This window comes from Heterodontus francisci, chromosome 3 (genome assembly GCF_036365525.1).
Source record: "Heterodontus francisci isolate sHetFra1 chromosome 3, sHetFra1.hap1, whole genome shotgun sequence".
Lineage (NCBI taxonomy): Eukaryota > Metazoa > Chordata > Chondrichthyes > Heterodontiformes > Heterodontidae > Heterodontus > Heterodontus francisci.
In genome coordinates, this window is record NC_090373.1 from 141,336,216 (window position 1) to 141,363,141 (window position 26,926).

General features: G+C 42.4%; 1 protein-coding gene across 3 annotated transcripts in view; it reads left to right on the top strand.

Moving 5' to 3' along the window:
• Window positions 1–26,926, top strand: part of rngtt (RNA guanylyltransferase and 5'-phosphatase) — a 441,527-nt gene that overhangs the window by 246,435 nt on the left and 168,166 nt on the right. For all 3 annotated transcript variants that reach the window (XM_068026609.1, XM_068026610.1, XM_068026611.1), the window contains one exon: window positions 1,732–1,800. In XM_068026609.1, the coding sequence (XP_067882710.1) occupies window positions 1,732–1,800 (69 nt within the window). The remainder of the gene's footprint in view (window positions 1–1,731; window positions 1,801–26,926) is intronic.

Here is a 26,926-nt window from a genome sequence, read left to right on the forward strand (position 1 = left end):
CATTAGAGCTAAATTAGATTCAGTGCCACATTCAACCAAGAGCTGATCTTCAAACCCTAATTCCTAATCATTAGCCTAATACTTGCTGTCCCGCATCCTAATTGCCCCCTCCACTGACCATTTGTGTCCTTCCTCCACGCTTGCCCCTTGCTCTTTCTATCTCTGTGTCTCTATCTCTCTCCCCTGCCCTCCATATTTTACTAATAGATTAATATAATTATTCAATATTTAGTTTGTCTGTTTGAAAATTAATCATTCTATGTTTAGTTTGCCAGTAAGGTAATTATTCCATATTTACAATCTGCTCAATTGAATAATTCTGTATTTACAGTCTGTCTGCAGGCCATCATGCTGTTTTTTTCCCATTGTTGCTATTCCTCCTCCATTCGTTTCTGCGAGCTGTTTCTTAGTCAGGCATGTGTCAGTTTTTGCCTTCAATTTTTCTTTTGTATTAGCTGTTTATTCTCCTGGTTTTGTGTTGGTTTTGTTTTTGTTCTGATGGTAGAGGATGAGAAGAAGCTGTTCTGTGACACAGACTGCTATTTGTTCTTTGCAAAGCAATTGAGAGTTGTCCATAGATTTACAGTTGATATGTTTCTATTAAAACATATCTATCCTTTAACCAAACTTTGCCATAAGTTTCACTTTTATTTTCTCCTAAGCTAGTCTCCATGCACAGTCAAATTATCAAATTCAGTATCGGACTTGGTCTCAGGCATTTGCAAAACTCTGAACTGGATGTTGAAGTGAACATCAATTCCCTTTCAACAATTAAAAGCGAAGTGCACAGACCTTGATTTGTTTTTCCTAAATTTGCAGTTGAGATTTTTTTTTTAAAAATCAGCTGGGCATCTGACATGCAAAAACCGGTAACTAAGCATGATTATGAGAGTCCTTGAATCAAGCAACTGAGAAATCTTCAGTAGGTAGAACTTTTGTTTACCTAGAGTGCTTAGGTACTGTTGGCAAGAGCCAAGACTTGGGAACACGTATTAGGAACATAGGAAATAGGAGCAGGAGTAGGCCATTCAGCCTCTTGAGCCTGCTCTGCTATTCAGCTAGATCATGGCTGATCTTCTACCTCAATGCCATTTTCTCCACACTATCCCCATATCCCTTGATATCTTCAATATCTAGAAATCTATCGATCTCTGTCTTGAACATACTCAATGACTGAGCCTCCACAGCCCTCTGAGGTAGAGGATTCCAAAGATTCACCACCCTCTGAGTGAAGATATTCCTCCTCATTTCAGTCCTAAATGGCCTACCTCTTATTCTGAGACTTTTCCCTGGTTCCAGATTTCCCAGCCAGGGGAAACATCCTTCCTGCTGTAGTTTCAGCAGCTAAATCTGTGCAGTTTATCAGCACTGGCAAACTTCCCACTGCTGGTCCAATTGGGACCCTTAATTACCAATGTATCCATCAATTGCAGTATGCTCAAGGTGATAATGGGAGAAACCATAAAGACCATTTGTCCTACCTTGATAAAGGAGGAAATTATTCACTATTGTGGGCAGGCAATCAATTATAGAGTCAGATAAGTTTTAGTTCCGTTTTATTTTAAACTGAAATATTTCATTGGTCCTTGCAGAAACTGTCACCAGGTTAAAATGTCACCATCTTCTCTGTTGACTGCAATTTGCAGCTTTAATTGCCTTTTCAGTTCTTTGATAATCATTTCAGTTGTTAACATTATACCTAATCATTCAATTGTTCCATTTCTAATTTAGCTGCTGGAAGGAAGTTTTGCTCGTGAAGTCAGCCATGAAGTGGATGGACTGATTTTTCAACCAACTGGGGTAAGATTAATTTGCATGTGTTTGTAGTCTGGTTAATGCCCTTAATGGAGTGCACTCATTCTTTATTACTGACATTTGATTAATATAGAAAAAGTAAATAAAGGATCCTGTGAGAAGCTGTCATTGTCCAAGCAATCAGAGAAATATATAGCACAGAAGGAGGCCATTCAAATAATCACCCCTGTGTTGGCTCTTTGAAAGAGCTGTACCATTTAGTCCATTTTTCATCCCCTTTTAAAAACAACTTTTCAAATATTTATATATGAAGTTGACTGGGATTGAATCAGTTGTCTCATACATGTAAAGCACATGAGCTACCACTGAAGCCACATAGAGTCATAGAGTTATACAGCACAGAAACAGGCCCTTCGGCCCATCGGGTCTGTGCTGGACATCAAGCACCTAACTATTCTAATCCCATGTTCCAGCCCTTGGCCTTGTATGCTATGGCGTTTCAAGTGCTCATCTAAATACTTCTTAAAATGTTGTGAGGGTTCCTGCCTCTACCACCTCTTCAGGCAGTGCGTTCCAGATTCCAACGACCCTCTGAATGAAATTCTTTTTCCTCAAATCCCCTCTAAACCTCCAGCCCCTTACCTTAAATCTATGCCTCCTGGTTATTGACCCCTCCGCTAAGGGAAAAAGTTTCTTTCTGTCTAACCTATCAATGCCCCTCATAATTTTGTATATCTCAATTATGTCTCCCCTCAGCCTTCTCTGCTCTAAAGAAAACAACTCTAGCCTTTTCAGTCTGTCTTCATAGCTGAAGTGCTCCAGCCCAGGAAACATCCTGGTGAATCTCCTCTGCACCCCCTCCACGGCAATCACATCCTTCCTATACTATGGTGCCCAGAACTGTACACAGTACTCCAGCTGTGGCCTAACTAGCGTTTTATACAGCTCAATCATAACCTCCCTGCTCTTACATTCTGTACCTCGGCTAATAAAGGCAAGTATCCCATATGCCTTCCTAACCACATTATCTACCTGTGCTGCTGCCTTCAGTGATCTATGGACAAGTACACCAAGGTCCCTCTGACCCTGTGTATTTCCTAGGGTCCTACCATCCCTTGCCTTGTTAGTCCTCCCAAAATGCATCACCTCACACTTCTCAGGATTAAATTCCATTTGCCACTGCTCCGCCCTTCTTACCAGCCCATCTATATCATCCTGTAATCTAAGGCTTTCCTCCTCACTATTTACGACATCACCAATTTTCATGTCATCTGCGAACTTACTGAACATACCTCCTATATTCACGTCAAAATCGTTAATGTACACTACAAACAGCAAGGGTCCCAGCACCGAACCCTGTGGTACACCACTGGTCACAGGCTTCCAATTGCAAAAACAACCCTCGACCATTACCCTCTGCCTCCTGCCACTAAGCAAATTTTGGATCCAATTTGCCAAATTGCCCTGGATCCCCTGGGCTCATACCTTCTTAACCAATCTCCCATGCGGGATCTTATCAAAAGCCTTACTGAAATCCATATAGACTTCATCAACTGCTTTGCCCTCATCTAAACAGCTAGTCACCTCCTTGAAAAATTCAATCAAGTTAGACACGATCTCCCCCTGACAAAAGCCATGCTGACTATCCCTGATTAATCTCTGCCTCTCCAAGTGGAGATTAATCCTGTCCCTCAGAATTTTTTCCAATAGTTTCCCTACCGCTGATGTTAGACTCACCGGCCTGTAATTACCTGGTTTATCCCTGCTACCCTTCTTGAATTATGGTACCACATTCGTTGTCCTCCAATCCTGTGGTGCCTCTCCTGTGGCCAGAGAGGGATGTAAAAATTTGTGTCAGAGTCCTTGCTATCTCCTCCCTTGCCTCACATCACAGCCTGGGATACATCTTATCTGGGCCTGGGGATTTATGCACTTTTAAGCCTGCTAATACTTCCTCCCTTTCAATGCTAATATGCTCAAATATATCACAATCCCCCTCCCTGATCTCAACACCTACATCGTCCTTCTCCATAGTGAACATAGATGAAAAGTAATCATTTAAAACCTCACCTTTGTCCTTTGGCTCCACACACAGATTGCCACTTTTGTCCCTAATGGGCCCTACTCTTTCCCTGGTTATCCTCTTGCCCTTAATATACTTATAAAACGCCTTAGGATTTTTCTTGTTTTTTCATGTCATCTTTTCACTGACAAAATACATAGTTCTTTGGATAGCCATGTTGCATACCTCTGCAGTGGTTCAGGAAATATCTTTTAGGATTGTTGAAACTTTTGTGGAGTGTAAATCTAAGGTGTTTTTTATTATATAGTTTTAAAAAGACAAGTAACTCTGGATTCCAACTGGGCCTACTCCATTTTTATATAAACATGGTTTTAATTGTGAAGTTTTATAACTTAAAAGTTTTTCTTCCTGAAGGAGAATGCATAGTTTTTCTTTAAAAAAAAAAGCCAGTAGCTTATTTACAAAATCCTCCTGGTGAATGTTGAGAACCATATGCTGTCATGCCATGGAAAAATGAATTTTGAAACACCATTAGATGATTGTTTTCCTGAAATGTTCATTCATGGTTTGCATTTATTCTGTAATTTTTCCTTTGCACCTTTTCCGAAAATTGTGGTTCATAAAGGAGTGCTTTTTAAAAGTGAATATTAAGTAACAAAAGAATGAATTTGCATTTATACAATGTGCTTTCATATACTCAGGACATTCCAAAGCACATCATAGCCAATAAGTGAATTTTGAAGTTCAGTCACTGTTGATGTTTGGGAAAATGCAGCAGCCAAGTTGTATGCACAAGCTTCCACAAACAGTCATGAGATAAATGATGAGTTCATTCATTTGTGGTGGTGTTGGTTGAGATTAATGTCAGCCAGGGCATTAGAAAAACTCTCTACTCCCTCCCACCCTCTTGGTATAGTAGCATGGCATCCTTTGCGTACACCTGCACAAGCAGTCAGGGCTTCAGTTTAATGTCTCATCAGAAAGATGGCACCTCAGACATGCAGCTGCACAACTCACCCCTCCCCCAATCTCCCACACCAATCAAACTGCATTCAAGTTTCATCCTGGATTATCTGTTCAAGTTTTGGAATGCCATTTGAACCTATAACCTTCTGACTCAAAGGTGAGAGTGCTACCACTGAGTCAAGTTAGGAGCTTCTTGGCCAGCCTACTCCAGCAGCAGAGGAAAATTTGTCAGTCATTTGAATGGCATTGCCATTATTAGCTCACTGTTCACAAAAAGCTTTTACTATAATATAAAGCTTTTAGCTTCCGATGAAACTTTTTTTGATGGTGTTGTCAGGACCCGCAATTTTAATGCATTGCAGTGTGATGTATTGATAATGCTGTCTTATTTTGCAATTTTAATGCATTGAGATATGATATACTATGAATGCTGTCATATCTAAAATGCTTTGTTATGGACTTTCTCTCTAAGTGATGTTGCTGCAATTTGTGTTAACCACTCAATGTCAGCATGGAAGTGCAGCTGGAGTACAATTCATAGTGTAATGGGTTCATGTGAGCTTTCATTCAAAATAATTATCTTGCTAGCCTCCATTTTGGCATTGAGTTGCAAACAATGGCGGGTCCCACATGGCTTTGTTTGGTACGTAGATAAACTACTTGATGGCCCAATCGTTGGTCCTTTTCACCAGGATCTATAGCCAAGCCGCCGTGAATTTAGGAAAATTTTTATGCAAAAGATTTATTTTCTTGAATAGGTGTACCACTTGATAAGTTTGTGTGTATTATTGGCTTTTTGCATAAATAGAACAGGCATTTGTTTCATTTAGGAATAATATTTCAGTAAATTTTGCAATTTGTTGGCGGGGCAGGACTGTCAGAGAACAGACAGAGATTTCACCTCTTCGCACATTTTTGTTTCACTATCTTTTAATGCAATATGCAAAGCATTCCGCTTTAGGCCAACTACAGTGCAGTCACCTGGAGCAGTGTACATGCTTTCAGTAAAGGATTCTTGTCTGGTATTGACAGGATACTGTGGTAAGTGAGTTGGTGCTGTTGCTCAGACCCTTCCTCTCCTCCCCAGCCTTGGCTTCTTCACAACCTTGTTTTTCTCCTGTTTGAAAGAGGATGCAGAATGAATAAGGGAGGGTGTTAAACTTGATACATGTGGCTATGATTTTACTTATTGTTTGATGTTCAGCCTCCACATAAAAGAATTCGTCCCCAGGCTGTGTCTTGTACTCTGGTGTGACTGAAAGCTGCTGCTAGTCTTTGCATAAAGACATTTCAAATGCTCTTGCTATTGGTTGGAGCTAATGCTGTCTCTTTTAGTGAAAAAAAATCTAAAGGTGCTCTTCAGAATGAGTTATATAAAATGAAGGGAAACCTCTTGATGGTGCAGGATGAAAAGTTCTTAAAGCTACATCATTCTGAGGTGGTTTCTCGCCCGTGAATAATGACAAATAAATGTCAAATGTCTTTTAAAGAATGGGGCAGATATTCTGGCAAAGATAATCTAATATTTCTTGTAAAGCAAAAATGTAAGCAATAAACTGTCACAGTTTTGTTGTAATGCATAATATTCCTGAAGAAGTGTTGGCTGATTAAGTCATCTACTTAAGTTACCTGTTTAATCAGAGAAACCATAATGTTTAACTAAATTTGATGGTGTTTGAGTTGCAAAAACTTGAGAATCCACAGAAACAACTGATATTGGATAAATCTGTGGTAGTGTTGTCCAATATTTTAGCCACATGTGGCCAGTTGGGATCCAACTGTACTTTTGATTAAAGAAAATGAGCAGTATGGAATTGTTGGGTATGTGATCTTGATGCTCGGTCACATGGCGTGTGCATGCATAGTTTAACCTTCTTGTATGTATGTGGCAAAATGGTAACACAAAAGGCAGTGTACAACTATTTTTGATTGTTATGTATCCTTCACTTTCCCATTTACTGCTTGTTGCTATATGATATGGTTTGCAAATGCTGGGTTTGTGAACTAAGGGAACACAGGCAGCATTATATATAATGGGGAGCTGCCATCTTGGTTAGCTCGACCAGTCGTAATATAACACCTCAGAGTCAGCAGAAGAAAGCGTAGCTACTCAATAGCCAGCAGCTCCAACAGGGCATGTCATGAACAAAGGTTAAGCAGCATTCAACCATGTTCCGGATGGAGCGTAGGGGCTGGTCTGGCACATTTCATTGTGCAAGTCAACCTTCTCAGCCGTCACTCTGAAGAAGTCAAAAGTACTGCTTTCGACTGCTGGGCAACAGCCTAGAAGCTGCACTAAAATGTTCCGTCAGGTCAATTCCTGCCAGAATTTCAAACTTTAGTGAAAGAGAAAGACTGCAAAGTTATGTACTGAGTGTTGGTAGATAAGTAAATATACACCTGATGTATTCTACCTGTTTATGGTGCTAAAATTAGTACATGTAGCCATGCTTGTGGCTTGTCAGCAATATCTATTGTACAGTACTGAACTATGAGAATTTCATCTTGAACTGTGGCAATATTTACTTGACAGTGTTTTTTTTTAAAAATCATCATCCTCCATGAAGTGCACTGTACTTGAGTGCATTTGATGGGGTGCAAGCTATGGATTACATTTATTTTTACCAAGGGAGCTGCACAAACTCATTAGGAATTAGGAATCAGTTGCTCTTTGACTAATGCTTCTGTGTTTTTCTTGCAATAGAAAATCATCAACAAAGCTGTTTTTCCTGTTTTGATTCTCCATGTAATACTTTTACTGTTTTTAATTTGTTATGCTTTGTCAATCAATATAATTGGTATGGTCTTTTCTAACTGGTTCCATTGTACAGCTGTATATAGCAGAAACATCATGACAGTGGGATAAATACAACACACAACCCTTTTAGTACTGTATTAAACAGCTGTCCTGTCTATAATAATAGCTGTTAAATGAGATAATCGGATATGCATCTTAAGGAAACAAATCAAGCAGCAAATTTCTATTTGTGAAACCAAGCTGACTCTTTCCTACAAAGAATGTTTTGCCACCAACAGACTTGCCGTTTGTGATCTCCCTGGATCTTGGACCAGACAGTGCGGTAAGGTAAAATTTGCATGTCCTGCAACAGAGGAGATCTAAAAAAGGGAATAAGAGGGGCAAAGTGAGAGTATGAGAATAAATTAGCAGTGCTAAATGAGTACTTTTCATCTGTCTTCACGAGAGGAGAGGATGCTTCCAATGTAAGAGTAAAGGAGGAGGCAGTAGCGATGATGGATAGGATAGAAATAAAGAGGAGGCACTTAGAATATTGCCAGTCCTCAAAATAGAAAAGGCACCCAGTCCAGATGGGATGCATCCTAGGTTACTGAGGGAAATAAGGCTGGAAATTGCGAAAGCTTTGGCTGCAATCTTCCAACCCTCAGAAGGCCAGCCAACCTAACATTGGTGGTGGGGAAACTTTTAGAGACAATAATCCAGGACAGAATTAATTGGCATCTGGAAAAGTATGGGCAAATACATTCGTCAGCACAGATCTGTTAAAGGCAATTTGTGTGGACTAACTTGATTAAGTTCTTTGAAGTAATAGAGAAGGTTGATGAGGGTGGTATGTTTGATGTTGTGTATATGGACTTTCAGAAGGTGTTTGATAAAGTACAACATAATAGATCTGTTAGCAAAATTAAATGTCAATTAGAAATGAAACCGGACGGACCACCTGGCATCGACCTAGGCATCGACCTAGGCACCAGAAACAACAACAGCAAACGCAGCCCTGTCAACCCTGCAAAGTCCTCATTACTAGCATCTGGGGGCTTGTGCCAAAGTTGGGAGAGCTGTCCCACATACTAGTCAAGCAACAGCCTGACATAGGCATACTCACCAAATCATACCTTACAGACAATGTCCCAGACACCACCATCACCATCCCTGGTTATGACCTGTCCCACCGGCAGGACAGACCCACCAGAGGTGGCGGCACAGTGGCATACAGTTGGGAGGGAGTTGCCCTGGGAGCCCTCAACATTGACTCTGAACCCCATGAAGTCTCATGGCATCAGGGCAAGGAAACCTCCTGCTGATTACCACCTACTGCCTCCCTCAGCTGATGAATCTGTGCTCCTCCGTGTTGAGCACCACTTGGAGGAAGCACTGAGGGTGGCAAGGTTGCAGAATGTATTCTGGGTGGGGGAGTTCAATGTACATCACCAAGAGTGGCTCGGTGGCACCACTACTGACTGAGCTGGCCAAGTCCGAAAGCACATAGCTGCTAGACTGAGCCTGCAGCAGGTGGTGTGGAACCAACAAAAGGGAAAATATACTTGTTCTTGTCCTCCCTAATCTGCCTGCCGCAGATGCAACTGTCCATGACCGTATTGGTAGGAGCGACCACCGCACAGTCCTTGTGGAGACAAAGTCCCGTCTTCACATTGAGAATGCCCTCCATCGTGTTGTGTGGCACCACCACTCTGCAAAATGGGATAGATTTCGACCAGATCTTGCAATGCATCCATGAGGCGCTGTGGGCCATCTGCAGCAGCAGAATTGTACTCAACCACAAAATATAACCTCATGGCCTGGCACATCCCCCACTCAACCATTACCATCCAGCCAGGGGATCAACCCTGGTTCAATGGAGAGTGCGGGAGGGCATGCCAGGAGCAGCACCAGGCATATCTAAAAATGAGGTGTCAACCTAGTGAAGCTACAACCCAGGACTACATGAATGCCAAACAGCGTAAGCGGCATGCGATAGACAAAGCTAAACAATCCCATAACCAACGGATCAGATCTAAGCTCTGCAATCCTGCCACATCCAGTCGTGAATGATGGTGGACAATTAAACAACTAATTGGAGGAGGTGACTCCACAAATATCCCCATCCTCAATGATGGGGGAGCCCAGCACATCAGTGCGAAAGATAAGGCAGAAGCATTTGCAACAATCTTCAGCCAGAAGTGCCGAGTTGATGATCCATCTCGGCCTCCTCCTGAAGTTTCCAGCATCACAAATGCCAGTCTTCAGCCAATTCGATTCACTCCGCGTGATATCAAGAAATGACTGAAGGCACTGGATACTGCAAAGGTTATGGGTCCTGACAACATTCCAGGAATAGTACTGAAGACCTGTGCTCGAGAACTTGCCGTGCCCCTAGCCAAGCTGTTCCAGTACAGCTACAACACAGGCATCTACCCCAGCAATATGGAAAATTGCCAAGGTATGTCCTGTGCACAAAAAGCAGGACAAGTCCAATCTGGCCAGCTGCCACCCCATCAGTCTACTCTCGATCATCAGTGAAATGATGGAAGGTGTCGCCAATAGTGCTATCGAGTGGCACTTGCTTAGCAATAACCTGATCACTGATGTTCAGTTTGGGTACAGCCAGGGCTACTCAGCTCCAGACCTCATTACAGCTGTGGTTCAAACATGGACAAAAGAGCTGAACTTGAGGTGAGAGTGACTGCCCTTGACATCAAGGCAGCATTTGACCAAGTATGGCATCAAGAAGCCCTAGCACAACCAGAGACAATGGGAATTGGGGAAAGCTCTTCGCTGGTTGGAGTCACTGCCACTAGTGCAAAGAAAAATGGTTGTGGTTGTTGGAGGTCAATCATCTGAGCTCCAGGACATCACTGCAGGTGTTCCTCAGAATAGTGTCCTAGGCCCAACCATCTTCAGCTGCTTCATCAATGACCTTTCTTCAATCGTAAGGTCAGAAGTGGGGATGTTCGCTGATGATTGCACAAAGTTCAGCGCCATTCCTGACTCTTCATATACTGAAGTGGTCCGTGTAGAAATGCAGCAAGACCTGGACAATATCCAGGCTTGGGCTGATAAGTGGCAAGTAACATTCGCACCACACAAGGCAGTGAAGATCTTCAACAAGAGAGAATCTATCCATCTCCCCGTAAAATTCAATGGCATTACCATCGCTGAATCCCCCACTATCAACATCTTAAGGGTTACCATTGACCTGAAACTGAACTGGAGTAGGCATATAAATACCGTGGCTACAAAAGCAGGTTAGAGGCGAGGAATCCTGCGGCAATTTACTCACCACCTGACTCCCCAAAGCCTGTCCACCATCTACAAGGCACAAGTCAGGAGTGTGATTGGATACTCTGCACTCATTGGAGCCGCACTCATCCAGGCAATATTCAAGAAGCTCGACGCCATCCAGGACTAAGCAGCCCGCTTGATTGGCACCCCATCCACAAACATTCACTCCCTCCACCACCGACGCACAGTGGCAGTAGTGTGTACCATCTATAAGATGCACTACAGCAACACATCAAGGCTCCTTAGACAGCACCTTTCAAACCTGCAACCTCTACCAACTAGGAGGACAAGGGCAGCAGGTGCATGGGAACACCACCACCTGCAAGTTCCCTTCCAAGCCGCACACATCCTGACTTGGAACCATCCTTTACTGTCGCTGGGTCAGAATCCCAGAACTCACTTCCTAACAGCACTGTGGATGTACCTACTCCGCTTGGACTGCAGCGTTTCAAGAAGGCAGCTCACCACCAGCTTCTCGAGGGCAATTTGGAATAGGCAATAAATGCTGGCCTAGCCAGCGACGCCCACATCCCAGGAACGAATATAAAAAAACAAAAAGACCAAGGGATTAAAGGAACAGTGGCAGTGTGACTAGGAAATTGGGTAGGGGGCAGAGAGTAGTGGTAAGTGGTGTTTTTTTTACAATGGCAGGACGTATATAGTTATCTTCCCCAGCAGTCGCTATTAGGACCATTGCTCTTTTTGATCTAGATTAATGCCTGGAGTTGGGTGTTTAAGGCATCATTTCAACTTTTTCAGATAAAACAAAACTTGGAAATGTGATGAACAAGGTGAGGATATTAACACACTTCTGGAGGACATGGCACATATGGAATGATACAGTACAGAAGGAGGCCATTTGGCACATTGTGCTAGTGTTGATTCTTTGATCGAGCTTTCCAATTAATCCTTTCTGAATGTTACTATTGAATATGCTTCCACCACCCTTTCAGGCTATGTATTTGAGGTCGTAACAACTTGCTGTGTTTTGAAAAAAAAAAGTCCTCAGGTCATCTTTTGTTCATTTGCCAATCACTTTAAATCTCTGTCCCCTCAATACCAATGCATCTCCTACTGGAAGCTGTTCCTCCTTTGTTGCTATATCAAAACTATTCTCTAAATCTCTATAAAATCTCCCCTCAACCTTCTCTGCCCAGCTTCTCCAGTCTCTCCACATAACTGAAGTCCTTCAATTGTGGTACTATTCTCGTAAATCCCTTCTGTACCCCTGTCCATGGCCTTGACATCCTTCCTAAAGTGTGGTGAGCAGAATTGAACACACTACTCCTGCTGAGGCCTAATAAGTGTTTTATTTAGAGGATTAGCATAACTTACTTGCATTTTTATTCTATTCCTCTATTAATAAAGTCAGGGATATAGAAGCATAGAAACAGATTTATGGCACAGAAAGAGGCCATTCAGCCCACCGTGTCTGCGCCAACCAAAAAGGAGCTATTCAGTCTAATCCCACCTTCCAGCTCTTGGTCCAAAGCCCTGTAGGTTACAACACGTCAAGCTCATATCCAAGTATTTTTTAAATGCGATGAGGGTTTCTGTTCTACCATCCTTTCAGGCAATGAGTTCCAGACTCTCACCGTGCTCTGATTGGGGGGAAAAAAAAATTCCTCAACACCTTTCTAATCTTTCCACCAATTCTTTTAAATTTATTCCCCCGGTTATTGATTTCTGTGCTAACAGAAATACTACTCTACCTACGTCCCTCATAATTTTATACAGCTCGATTAAGTCCCCCCTCAGCCTTCTCTGTTTCCAAAGAAAACAAACCCAGCCAATCCAATCTTTCCTCATAGCTAAAATTCTCCATTACTGGAATATCTTTGAAAATCTCTTCTGTACCCCTTCTCGTGTGATCACACCCTTCATGTAATATAGTGACCAGACCTTTACACAGTACTGTAGCTGCATTCTAACTGGAAAGGTACCACAAATGACTCTGAAAGACAGAAGAAGCAAAGGTTAAAAAGTGTGCAGCACAGGAATATGGCTGTGTTAAAGGGTATTTATTTAAATGTAAGGAATATAATAAATGAAATGCATGAGCTGAGGGCACAGATAGACACATGGCAACACGATATGAATGCTGTAACAGAAACAGTTTAAAGAGGGGCAAAAATGGCAGCTCAACATCCCTGGATATAGAGTTTTCAGGCAGGATAGAGAAGGGAATAAAAAAGGAGGGGTTGTAGCACTATTAGTTAAGGAATCAATAACAGATTTGAGGAGGGATGATATGCTAAATTAATCATCAAATGAGGGGTGGAGCTCAGAAATAAAAAAGGGGCAGCCACACTACTAGTAGTGTACTATAGACCCCGAAATAGTGAGAGGGAGATAGAAGAACAAATATGTAGGCAAATTTCTGAGTGCAAAAACGATACGGAAATAATAGTTGGGGATTTCAACTACCTTAATATCAGCTGGGATACAACAGTGTGAAGGGCACAAAATTCTTGAACTGCATTCAAGAGAAACATAGAAAATAGGAGCAGGAGTAGGCTATTCGGCCCTTCGAGCCTGCTCCGCCATTCATTATGATCATGGTTGATCATCCAACTCAGTAACCTGTTCCCTCTTTCGCCCCATACCCTTTGATCCCTTTAGACCCAAGAGCTATATCTAACTCCTTCTTGAAAACATGCAATGTTTTGGCCTCAACTGCTTTCTGTAATAGCGAATTCCACAGGTTTACCACTCTCTGAGTGAAGAAATTTCTCCTCATCTCAGTCCTGAAAGATTTACCCCGTATTCATAGACTATGACCCCTGGTTCTGGACTCCCCCACCATCGGAAACATCCATCCTGCATCTACCCTGTCCAGTCCTGTTAGAATTTTATAAGTTTCTATGAGATTCCCCCCTCACTCTTCTGAACTCCAGCAAATATAATCCTAACCGACTCAATCTCTCCTCATACGTCAGTCTCGCCATCCCAGCAATCAGTCTGGTAAACCTTTGCTGCACTCCCTCTATAGCATGCACATCCTACTTCAGATAAGGAGACCAAAACGGCACACAATATTCCAGGTATGGCCTCACCAAGGCCCTGTATAATTGCAGCAAGACATCCCTGCTTCTGTACTCGAATCTTCTCGCTATGAAGGCCAACATACCATTTTCCTTTTTTACCACCTGTTGGACCTGCATGCTTACCTTCAGCAACTGGTCTACGAGAACACCCAGGTCTCCCTGCATATTCCCCTCTTTCAGTTTATAGCCGTTCAGATAATCTGCCTTCCTGTTTTTGCTACCAAAGTGGATAACCTCATATTTATCCACATTATACTGCATCTGCCATGCATTTGCCCACTCACTCAACTTGTCCAAATCACCCTGAAGCCTCTCTGCACTTTCCTCACAACTCACCCTCCCACCCAGTTTTGTGTTCTCTGCAAATCTGGAGATGTTACATTTAGTTCCCGCATCTAAATCATTAATATATATTGTGAATAGCTGGGGTCCCAGCACTGATCCCTACGGTACCCCACTAGTCACTGCCTGCCATTCGGAAAAAGACCCATTTATCCCTACTCTTTGTTTCCTTTCTGCCAACCAATTTTCTATCCATCGTGATACACTATCTCCAATCCCATACACTTTAATTTTACACGCTAATCTCCTATATGGGACTTTGTCGAAAGCCTTCTGATAGTCCAAATAAACCACATCCACTGGCTTTCCCTCATCAACTCTACTCGTTACATCTTTGAAGAATTCCAGTAGATTTGTCCAGCATGATTTCTCTTTCGTAAATCCATGCTGACTCTGTCCGATTCTACCACTGTTCTCCAAGTGCTCTCCTTTAAAACCTTTGATAATGGACTCTAGAATTTTCCCCACTACCGATGTCAGGCTGACTGGTCTATAATTCCCTGCTTTCTCTCTACCTCCCTTTTTAAATAGTGTGGCTACATTTGCTACCCTCCAATCTGTAGGAACTGTTCCAGAGTCTATAGAATCTTGGAAGATGACCACCAATGCATCCACTATTTCTAGGGCCACTTCCTTAAGTACTCTGGGATGCAGACCATCAGGCCCTGGGGATTTATCGGCCTTCAATCCCATCAATTTCCCCAACACCATTTCTCTACAAATACTGATGACTTTCAGTTCCTCTTTCTCACTAAGCCCTGTGTTCCCCAACATTTCTGGTATGATATTTGTGTCCTCCTTTGTGAAGACAGAACCAAAGTATGCATTTAGTTGGTCAGCCATTTCTTTGCTCACCATAATAAATTCCCGTGTTTCTGACTGTCAGGGGCCTACATTTGTCTTCAATAATCTTTTTCTCTTCACATACCTATAGAAAGTTTGACTGTTTTTATGTTCCCCACAAGCTTGCTCTTGTACTCCATTTTCTCCTTGTTAATCAATGCCTTGGTCCTCCTTTGCTGAATTCTAAACTGTTCCCAATCCTCAGGTCTGTTGTTTTTTCTGGCGAATTTGTATGCCTCTGCCTTGGATCTAATACTATCTCTAATTTCCTTTGTAAGCCATGGTTTGGCTACCTTTCCCATTTTACTTTTGTGCCAGACAGGAATAAACAATTGTTGCTGTTCATCCATGCACTCTTTGAATGTTTGCCATTGCATTTCCACTGTCATCCCTTTAAGTAACATTTCCCAATCCATCGTAGCCAACTTTTTAGCCAGCAGGTAACGAGCCCAATGAGGGGGCACAATTCTAGATTTAGTCTTTGCTAATGAAGCTGGGCAAGTGGATGAAGTAACAGTGGGTAACCATTTTGGAGATAGTGACCATAATACAGTTAGTTTTAGCATAATCATGGAAAAGGACAGGGATAAAACAGGAGTAAAAGTTCTATATTGGAGGAAGGCAAATTTTACAAATCTGAGAGGTGACCTGGTGAAGGTGGACTGGATACAGCTACTTGAAGGAAAATCAGTGGGAGGCATTCAAAGTGAGATACTACAGGCACAGTGTAGGCATGTCTCCACAAAGATCAACGGCGATACTGCCAAATCTAGAGCCCCTTGGTTATTTAGAATCTTACATGGTAAGTTAGATCAGAAAAAGAACACTTATGACGATCACAAATATCTTAATACTGTAGAAAGCCTAGAGGAGTGAAGTAAAAAAGAAAATTAGAAAAGCAAAGAGTGGACATGAAAAATTATTGGCAGGTAAAATCAAGGAAAATCCAAAGATGTTTTATCAGCACATTAAGAGCAAGGGGATAACTAAGGAAAGGGTAGGGCCTATCAGAGATGTACAAGGGAACTTATGCTTGGATGCAGGAGATGTGGGCAGGATTCTTAATGAGTACTTTGTCTCTGTCTTCACAAAGGAGGGTTGATGCAGACATTGTAGTTCAAGAGAAAGAGAGAAATATTAGATACAATAAGCATAATGAGAGAGGAAGTACTAGAGGGTCTGACATCCTTGTAAGTGGATAAACCGCCAGGGCCGGATGGATTGCATCCCAGGTTGTTAAAGGATGCCAGGGAGGAAATAGCAGATGCGCTGAGGAACATCTTCAAATCCTCACTGGATAGAGGCGAGGTACCAGATGATTGGAGATCTGCGAACATTACATCATTGTTTAAAAAGGATGTGAGGGATTGGCCAAATAATGATAGGCCGGTCAGTCTGACCTCGGTGGTGGGTAAATTATTATAATCAATTCTGAAGGACAGGATAAACTGTCACTTAGAAAGACACGGATTAATCAGGGACAGTCAGCATGGATTTGTTAAGGGAAGGTCATGTCTTACTAAATTAATTGAGTTTTTTGAGGAAGGAACAAGGAGGATTGATGAGGGCAGTGCAGTAGATGTGGTTTACATGGATTTTAGTAAGGCATTTGACAAGGTCCCGCATGGCAGACTGGTCAGTAAAATGAAAGCCCATGGGATACACAGAACGTGGCAGGTTGGATCCAAAATTGACTCAGTGACAGGAAACAAAGGGTAGTAGTAAACGGATGCTTTTGTGAATGGAAAGTGGTTTCCAGTGGCATTCTACAGGGCTCAGTATTGAGTCCCTTGCTGTTTGTGGTATATATTAATGATTTGGACTTAAATGTGGGAGGCATGATTGGGAAATTTGCTGATGACATAAAAATTGGCCATGTAGTTAATACTGAAGAGGATAGCTGTAGCCACCAGAAAGATATCAATGGTTTGGTTGAGTGGGCGGAAAAGTGGCAATTGAAATTCAATCCAGGTAAGTGTGAGGTAATGCATTTGGGGTGGACAAACAAAGCAAGGGAATACACAATAAATGGGAGGATATTGAGAGGGGTAAAAGAAGTGAAAGACCTTGGCATGCATGTCCACAGGTCCCTGAAGGTGGCAGGACTGGTAGATAGAATGGTGAAGAAGGCATATGGAATGCTTCCCTTTATTGGCCGAGGTATAGACTACAAAAGCAGGGATGTATATGTATAGGAAGGGAATAGAGGGATATGGGCCCCGGAAGTGCAGAAGGTGTTAGTTTCGGCAGGCATCAAGATCAGCACAGGCTTGGAGGGCCGAATGGCCTGTTCCTGTGCTGTTCTTTGTTCTTTGTAATGCTGGAACTGTATAAAACGCTGGTTAGGCCGCAGCTGGTGTATTGCGTACAGTTCTGGTCACCACTTTACAGGAAGGACATAATTGCTCTGGAGAGAGAGTACAGAGGAGATTTACAAGAATGTTGCCAGGGCTTGAAAATTGCAGCTATGAGGAATGATCGGATCAGCTAGGGTTGTTTTCTTTAGGACAGAGGAGGCTGAGGGGTGACTTAATTGAGGTGTACAAAAGTATGAGGGGCCTAGATAGAGAGGACAGGAAGGACCTGTTTCCCCTAGCGGAGAGGTCAATTACCAGGGGTCACAGATTTAAGGTGATTGGTAGAAGGATTAGAGGGGACATGAGGAAAAACTTTTTCACCCAGAGGGTGGTGGGTGTTTGCAATTCACTGCCAGGAATGGTGATGGAGGCAGAAACCTCAACTCATTTAAAAGGTACCTGGACATGCACCTGAACTGCTGTAACCTGCAAGGCTATGGAGCAGGTGCTGGAAGGTGGGATTAGATTGGGCAGCTATTTTTTTCAGCCAGCACGGACACGAAGGGCTGAATGGCCTCCTTCTGTGCTGTAATTTTCCTATGGCTCTATAGTGTTTTATACAGTTCTAGCATAGCCTCCCTGCTCTTATACTCTGAGCCTGGGCCAATAAAGGAAAGTATCCCATATACATTCTTGACCACCTTATTGACCTATCCTGCTACTTTCTGGGATCTGTGAACATACACTCTATGGTCTCTCTGTTCCTCTACACTTTTTCAGAATCCAACCATTTATTTTATATTACTTTGCCTTGTTTGTCCTCCCCAAATGCTTAACCTCACACTTCTCTGGATTGAATTCCATTTGTCACTTTTCTTCCCACCTGTCGGGTCCATGGATACCTTGCTGCAGTTTACAGCTTTATTCCTCACTATTAACCAAACGGACAATTTTCATATCATCTGCAGACTTCTTAATCATACCCCCTAGTCTAAATCATTAATATATGCTATGAACAGCAAAGGATCCAGTGCAGAGCCCTGCAGAACCCCACTGGAAACAGTCTTCCCATCACCAAAACACCAGTTGACCATTAGCCTTTGCTTCCTTCCACTGTGTCAATTTTGTATCTAACTTGACACTTTCCGTTGCATCGCATGAGCATTTAATTTTCTGACCAGTCTGCCAGATCTGACCTTGTCAAAATCCTTGCTAAAATCCATGTAGCCTACATCAAGTGTGTGTGCTATCCTCCTCGTTGTTACCTCCTCCAAAAATTGTCAAGTTAGACAAAACCTTCCCTTAACAAATCCATGCTGACTGTCCTTAATTAATCCTCTCTAAATGACGATTTATACTGTGTCTTAGAATTTTTTTCCCATAGTTTGCTTGCCACTGAGGTTAGGCTCACTGGCCTGTAATTACTCTGGCTATTTTTTTTCTTAATTTCATGGGATGTGGGTGTCGCTAGCAAGCACAGCATTTGTTGCCCATCCCTCATTGCCCTTGAGAAGGTGGTGGTGAGCTGCCTACTTACACTGCTGCAGACCATTTGGTGTGGGTACACCCACAGTGCTGTTAGGGAGGGAGTTCCAGGATTTTGATCCAGCAACAGTGAAGGAAGGGCGATATATTTCGAAGTTAGGATGGTGGTCAGCTTGCAGGGATACTTTCAGATGGTGGTGTTCCCATACGTCTGCTGCCCTTGTCTGTCTAGGTGGTAGAGCTTGCGGGTTTGGAAGGAGCCTTGGTGAGTTGCTGCAGTGCATCTTATATATGGTACACACTGCTGCCACTATGCATTGGTGGTGGATGGAGTGAATGTTTAAGTTGGTGGATGGGGTGCCAATCAAGCTTTGTCCTGGATGGTGTCGAACTTCCTGAGTAGTGTTGGAGCTGCATTCATCCAGGCAAGCGGAGACTATTCCATCACACGCCTGACTTGTGCCTTGTAGATGGTGGACAGGTACTGGGGAGACAGGAGGTGAGTTACAGCAGAATTCCCAGCCTCTGACCTGCTCTTGTCGCCACAGTATTTATGTGGGTGCTCCAGTTCAGTTTCTGGTCAATGGTAACCCCCAGGATGTTGATAGTGGTGTTTCAGCAGTGGTAATACTGTTGAATGTCATGGGGACATGGTTAGATTTTCCCTTGTTGGAGGTAGTCATTGCCTGGCACTTGTGTGGCACATGTTACTTGTCATTTATCAGCCCAAGCCTCAATGTTGTCCAGGTCTTGTTGCATATGGATACGGACGGCTTCAGTATCTGAGGAGTTGTGAATGGTACTGAACATTGTGCAATCATCAGCGAACATCCCCACTTCTGACCTTATGCTGGAGGGAAGGTCATTGATGAAGCAGCTGAAGATGTTTGGGCCTAGGACACAACCCTGTGGAACCCTTCCCTTTCGAACAATGGGAGAAAGTTAGCAGTCCTCCGGCACCACACCTTTAGCCAGAGAGGATTGGTAAAGGATGGTTGGAGCTTCTGCTATTTCCTTTGTTGCTTCCCTTAGCATCTGGGATAAATTTTTTCTGGCCTTGTGATTTATCCACTTTTCAAGGATACATTACTATTTCCTCCCTCTCTCTCTTTATCACAGCCAATCTTTCACACGCAGTGTCTGCTTTCTCCCTCTCTTTTGTGAAAATGGACAGAAGTATTCACTAAGAACCATGCCCAATTCTTGCACTTCAACACACAAGTTGCCTTTTTGGTCTCTAATTGGCCCTACCTTTTCCTTAGTTATCCTCTTGCTCTTTATGTATTTATAAAAACATATTTGGGTTTTCCTTGATTTTACTTGCCAATTTTTCATGCCCTCTCTTTGCTTTTCTTTTAGCTTAGTCTTTTAATTTTACCCTGCACTTTCTAAACTCCTCTAGGCTTTCTGTAGTATTGCGCTCTTGGCATCAAACGTAAGCTTTTTTTTTTGCCTATTCCTTATCTGTATGTTCTTTGACATCCAGGGAGGTCTAAACTTGTGAGTTCCTCCCTTTTTCTTTGTGGGAACATAATTGTCCTGAACCCTCTTTAGCTCCTTCTTTAATGTACTCATTGCCATGACACTGATTTACCTTCAAGTAGCTGTTACCAGTCCTCTTGCCAAAATACATCTCAGCTTAGTAAAAGTGGCCTTTCCCCAGTTTAAAACTTTTATTCTTGGTCTATCTTTATCCTTTTCCATAACTACTCTAAATCTAACTGAATGATTATCACCACCATTAAAATGCTCTCCCACTGATGCCCCTTCCACCTGCCCAGATTCATTCCCTAAAACCAAGTCCAGACCGCCCCTTGTTGGGCTTGCTGCATTCTGGCTAAAAAGAAGTTCTCCTGAATGCATTTAAGAATTCTGTGCCCTCTGTACCTTTCACACCAAATTTATCCCAGTTAATGTTAGGGTAGTTGAAATCCCCTACTATTGTTTTTTTTTCTGCACTTGTCAGCAATTTGTTTACATATTTGCTCTTCAATCTCCCTCTGACTACAGTATACTAGCAGTATGGCTGCCCTGTTTTTGTTCCTCAGTTCAATCCATATTGATGCTCCTTTTAGCATATCATCCCTCCTTCCAGCTGTGATTGTTTCTTTAACCAATGTTGTGACCCCCCCCCCACCCCTTTTTTTTAATCCCCCTCTGCACCCTGTCTGCAAACCATGTAAACAGGAATGTTGAGCTGCCATGCCTTCTCTTTAAGTCATGTTTTAGGAATAGAGTAATGGCTGTGATATCATACTTCCAAGTCTCTACCTGTGCCCTCAGCTCATCTGTCTTATTCACGTGACGACTTGCATTGAAGTCTATACCACTAATCACTGAGCAACTCCTTTGTTGTTTATTTTCTAGCCTTTGTTTCCTCCACTTTCCAAACTCATTTACTAATGTTCTGCCTTCTATTTCCAGTTTTGCCTCCCTTCTATGAATCTATGCTTGGGTTCCCATCTCCCTCCCCAACACCACTAGAAAATCTCCCCGCAAAGAAGGGTCACTGACCTGAAAAATTAACTCTGCTTCTCTCTCCACAGATGCTGCCAGACCTGCTGAATATTTCCAGCATTTCTTGTCTTTATTTCAGATTTCCAGCATCTGCAATATTTTGCTTTTATTATCCCCGCAAAGATATTGGTCCCAGCCCAGTTGAGGTTGGCTTGCACCTGTCCCAATGCCCAGGAATTTAAGGGCCTCCCTCCTGTGCCACCTCTCCAGCCATGCATTTAATTGCATTGTCTTCCTGTTTTCTGTACTCACTAGCATGCTACACTGGAAGTAATATGGAGATTTTTAGGGTCTTTTTAATTCCTTTCCTGGCTCCCTGAAATCTGCCTGCAGAACCTCATCCCTCTTTCTACCTATGCCATTCATACCAATATGGACCAGGACCCCTGGCTGTTTATCCTTCCCCCTCAGCCTGGCACCAGGGAGGCAACGTGCTATACTGGAATCACATATGCGGCTGCCGGAACACCTGTCTGCTCCCCCTACTATTGAGTGCCCTACCACTATTGTATCACCTTTTCCTGCCCCCCTGCACAGCTGAGAAACCCATGGGATTGTGGAATTTTCTCTGGCTACATTCTCCAGAGGAACCATTTCCCTCACAAATATTCAGAGCTGAATACGGATTGGAGAGCGAGCTGCACTCAGGACACCGTGCTGCCTGCCTGGTCCTGTTTGACTGTCTGACGTGACCCATTCCCTCTCTGCCTGTACACCCTTAAGCTGCAAGGTGACCACATCCAGAAACGTGCTATCCACATAGTTTTCAACCTTGCAGATGCATCGCAGTGACTCCAGCTGCTGCTCAGGCTGCAAGACCCGGACCTCGAGCTACTCCAGCTAATGACATTCCCTGCACATATAATTGTCCAGGACACAAGAAGTGTCTTGGAGTTTCCACGTGGAACAGGATGTACATTCTATGGGTCTGAAGTGCCCTGCCATTCCTCTATTTATATTAGCTAACTTAACAGAAATAAACTTGAGACTTACAAAAGTCAAAAAAAAGCAAACCGAGCCAAAGGAGGAAACAAAAAGCAAAATACTGAAGACGCCAGAAATCTGAAAAAGTATTAGAAAGAGTAGTGAATAATGCAGATATTAAAATTCATAAGTTTCCATCATATTTTGTTGTGCAGATTCTTTATTAGTTGCACTTGTTTTGATCAGTTGATCAATCAGCTCCTTCCCTTGTGCTAATGCCACTTTAGGTGTTTGTACCGCTTCCCCTGATGCGTCCTTTACCTTCGATTAGACACTAAAAATACTAAATGCAGAAAAAGTGAATTATAGATGCTCAATCGATATACTTGCCTTAAAAGTCTCAAGTTCTGTTGTTGCTCCTTCTGTGTTGATTGTGATGTCGCTTTTTTTAAATTCTCTGCTGCCGTACCTTTTCCATCCCTTGCGCCTGGGGTTCCATTGTTTTTAAAACAGGCTTCTCGACTTGTCCTGCTGCCTTCAAAGACTTGTGTACATGCTCTCCTGGTGTTTCTGTTCCTGCGCCCCCTCTAAAATTGCACCATTTAATTCAAGTTGCCTCTCCTCATTCTTCCTACCAAAAGGCTCCTTGAGGCCAAAAGCTTCAAAGACAGAACAAAATCCCTTGAGCAACAGTGCTTTGTTTAAGATTCACTAGTTAGGTGGCATCAGCATGAGGTTCAAAATGGTGCAACAATTGGCATGTATTTTGCTTTCCAGTTGTGTTGTTTGATATTGCTGGGAAGCTATGAAGCACTAGCTGGTTACCTGTTTTTAGAGCACTGCTTGGCAAAAATACTTGCCTTGTGACAACAGACTACTGCCAAGTTAGATGGCCTTTGTGGTGCAAGTGTATAGGTCTCCATGATTAGACTCCGTAAGACTAGTGCTGACTCTGACTGTAGGGCTGCCAATATGGCAGTTAATGTGGCCGATAATTTCTTTGCCTCTACAGGTAATGTCATGAGCAGCAAGGAGCCTCCAGCTTCAGCATTTTTATCACCAAGCAGTAGCCTTTCAAGGTAACTGTAAAGGGAAAAAAAGCTGTTAGAAAGCTTTTAATGTGGCACTTGAAGCCTCTTTGGAGCAATCAAGAGCTGTGATAGATGATAATGCAACCCGCTATGCGGCATGGAGACTGATTAGGAGATGACATGAATCGGTAGGTTGCATTCATCTGTAAGATCATGTAATTACGGGGAAAAAAAATTATTCTAATTCATTTTTTGTTGGACCAGACTTCGTTGTCAATGGTTTATCTGGGTTGGTGCCTATAATTGACACGGTCACTGCTCTCCATTTGTGTCCTGCACAGATAGAAGGATTTAATCAACAAGTTCAGTGGGAGAAAGCCAAAGTTGTAGTCTGTTGTCTAACTGTAGGGTAACAGGCATGGATGATATACCAAACTCTTAAAAGCCTCTCTAGGTGAAGAGGTAGGGGGAATTAAATGATCTTAAAAAGCAATAGCAGGAACAACCACCTTAACTTGGTTGCTGCCTTCTGAAGCTGGTGACTAGGTGGTATAGTATATCTTTGAGCTTCCAGAGTTCATTTATGGTTTCTATTCCTCAATGGAGGGGTGGGGGAATGGTCACAGTGAACCCAAACACTATCAATAAATCTCACTGATACTATTGGCTTTTAAAATGGCTCTTCAGGTATTGCAGTATGCATTTGTGGTGCTTTGTAGTCCTGCAGAACAGTCAGAAAGCAATAAGGTGATTATTGTTCTTGTGTGGAATGTATGGCTTTATATGTGATTGTTGACTGTTGAATATCTTTCATGCATCATCTTAAGGCTTTGTTTCTAGCTTCTTCACTAGCATTAACTAAAATGAGGTATCTTGGCAAAGTCCTCGATATGTACTGCAGCATTAAGATCAATTTAAGATTAGATGAGAAAGGAACTGAACCTATCTTCCTCAATAGAGTAGTGAGGCATAGTTGTCCACTTTCACTAATCCTATTCAGTGTCTTCATCGATGTTTTGCATGGCATCATAAGGGACAACCTTGAAGAGTATTATAGATATTACTGAAAAGATTATGGTGGTGCTTTTCAGATGTTGGTGTTGACTGACTCATCTGGGGATGCAGTACTCTCAGCATCTTGATCAATGGTCTAACTACGAAAACTTAGAGGTAGGTGCTGCAAGTGAGGTATAATGGGTTTTCATGGTTCAAGAGAGGACCTTGAAGATATTGATTGCTTGGAAGATAGAAGGGACATTCATCTTAATTGTTGATTCATGTGGGTTCTTGACCAGGACACAATCTATCAGGACCATATTGAAAGGGAGCGAAGAAAACTTCATTATTGGAGAAAGATAAAAGATGCAATACGAGTTAAACTTGTGGTGTAAATTTCTTGGCAAACGGCAAAAGGGCTTCTTCTGGTCTGTATGTGAGATCCAGGATCAAGTTGAGGTGGATTTATGATTGAAAAAGTGAATTAGTTGTAGGAAGAGAGGGCTGCTGACAACACTCTCCTGTTAGAGTATTCTGGCTGGGACTCTACTGCCTTTTCCATGTTTCAGTTGTTTTTATCCCGTTAGGGACTGTTCTCTTTTAAAAAGAAAAAGTCGAATTCCCAGTGTTAACTAAAAGAATGACATCACAAGATTTCATGTTTTCAACAAAAAAAACTTGACTCTACAAGATTTAAACAAAGCAAAACACTACGAACTTAACACTACAACTTGTGACATTTATATTTCAAACTCTTAACAGAACATGATGTATGCTTTAAACTCTAAATCTTAACAAAACACTCCTGTTTGACTCTTACTTCCACCCCAAGAATTTCCCCTCTACATTACAGGATCTTGGCAGTTTCTTCACTTATCCTGGGACCAATCCAAAGTGTACCACAGCTCTTAAGAATTCATTTTGATTTCCTTAGTTTCTCAGCTATCTTCTGAGTTGTGAGGTCACCTCCCGAATCTGGATTTCTCAGCTTGAGCACGGGCCTGCCTCAAAACAGAAACATCCCTGATTCCTGATGGCCTCTTTTCTCCCGAGTCCAGCTGACTTCTAAAAGCCAACTACTTATCTGACCAGCAGCCTGTCTGAAGCCAACCTGCTTTCCCAAAAGCCGACCGACTGACTGTGTCTATATGCACAAAGATCAAAAACCTAACAGGCACTCGCTGCATCATCTATCTCCATAGCATGTGGTACACGTATAATGTCCCAGATAGCAATTTAAACTAATTATTTCCAACTCCAAATCTTCTCTTTGTTCTGTGAAATGATATGAATAATTTAAACCCCTTACTGAGGTAGCTACAGACACACTGTCTCCATCAACAAGTTGAGGGGTTCCCATTGAGTAGGGTCCTTACACTTCCCAATATGACCTTATTAAATAAAAGGGCCACCTTTTGATTTGTAACCACCCTAGGTTTGTTTGCCAGCTTCTCAAACCAGGTGTTTTCATTTGTCTTGCATTAAAAAAAATTCAGTTCTCAAATTAAAAGTTAACTCTAGCAAATTAATGCAAACCATGAACTCAGTGATCGTAACAGTGTTAGCCTTGACTCAATGGTAGCCCTCTTGCTCTGAGTCAGAAAGATATCTCAATTGAGGAAAAGTTAAATAGTTTTAATACTATAATACTGAATATGTAAGATAATATGCTCATCTCCATTTGGGTATTCCTAATTTACATATTGGGCTTAAATTAATCAGGTATATCTGACCTTCACTTGGAATACTTATGAGGTATAGAGATGGTATAGACACTGTTCAAACCCTTGTTGGGTAATAAATTGGTTTGCTGACTAAACCTAGTACAGAACTGAAGTTTATGGCAAATTCCTTTTCTAAATGTATCAGTGCAGCTGTTACCAGAAGCAGTGTACATTATCAGGGTAGTGGCTTTTCAGCTGTGCCACCTGAGTGCATTATTGCCGGAATCTTTAATGTGAGCACCATTTGGCTTACTGTCGGAGTACAGGCAGTTAGCACTGGCAGTTGTCTATAATGCTTGGTGTACGAATCGAGAAAATGTGTTTATTCCCTGTATCAGCACTGAATTGTGCAAGACTTTGATCCAGTGGAACGGGAAAGTAAGATCGCAGGCAGAATAAGGACATTCATGACCAGCTTTTATTGAGTGATTGGTTGAAGGGGAAGTAGAGGATTATTGATCGGGGATACGATTTTTAGGGCAAGGGAAATTGTAGTAGTAGTAGTAATGTGGGTTCACAAATCTGGCATGCGATTAAGGCAACCTGTCCCCGTAAAGTAAACTTAGAGAGCAGCTCTGTGCATTTACCCTTAACATTTAATTGATATTAGCCGATGTACAATTTCAGTTGATTCGTCAGTTGAGGGAGCGGTGGGATGGGGATGGTGGGCAGTAGGTGATGATGAGAAGATTTACTTGACTTTGTTTGGCCTGAAACCATAAGATCCAGAGATGAATGTTAAAGACTCACAGGTCTATTCTCACCTGACTGAATATGATGTCTCCTCACTTCTGATTGTCATGGAGGAGTCGGGACATTGGCTGACCTAAATACGATTCTATGAGTACAAATATATATGGCTGCTGCTTGACTTATCAATAGACTGTTCTCCCAAGTTGGGTGCCAACCCCTAGATGTTAATGAGGAAGACTTTGT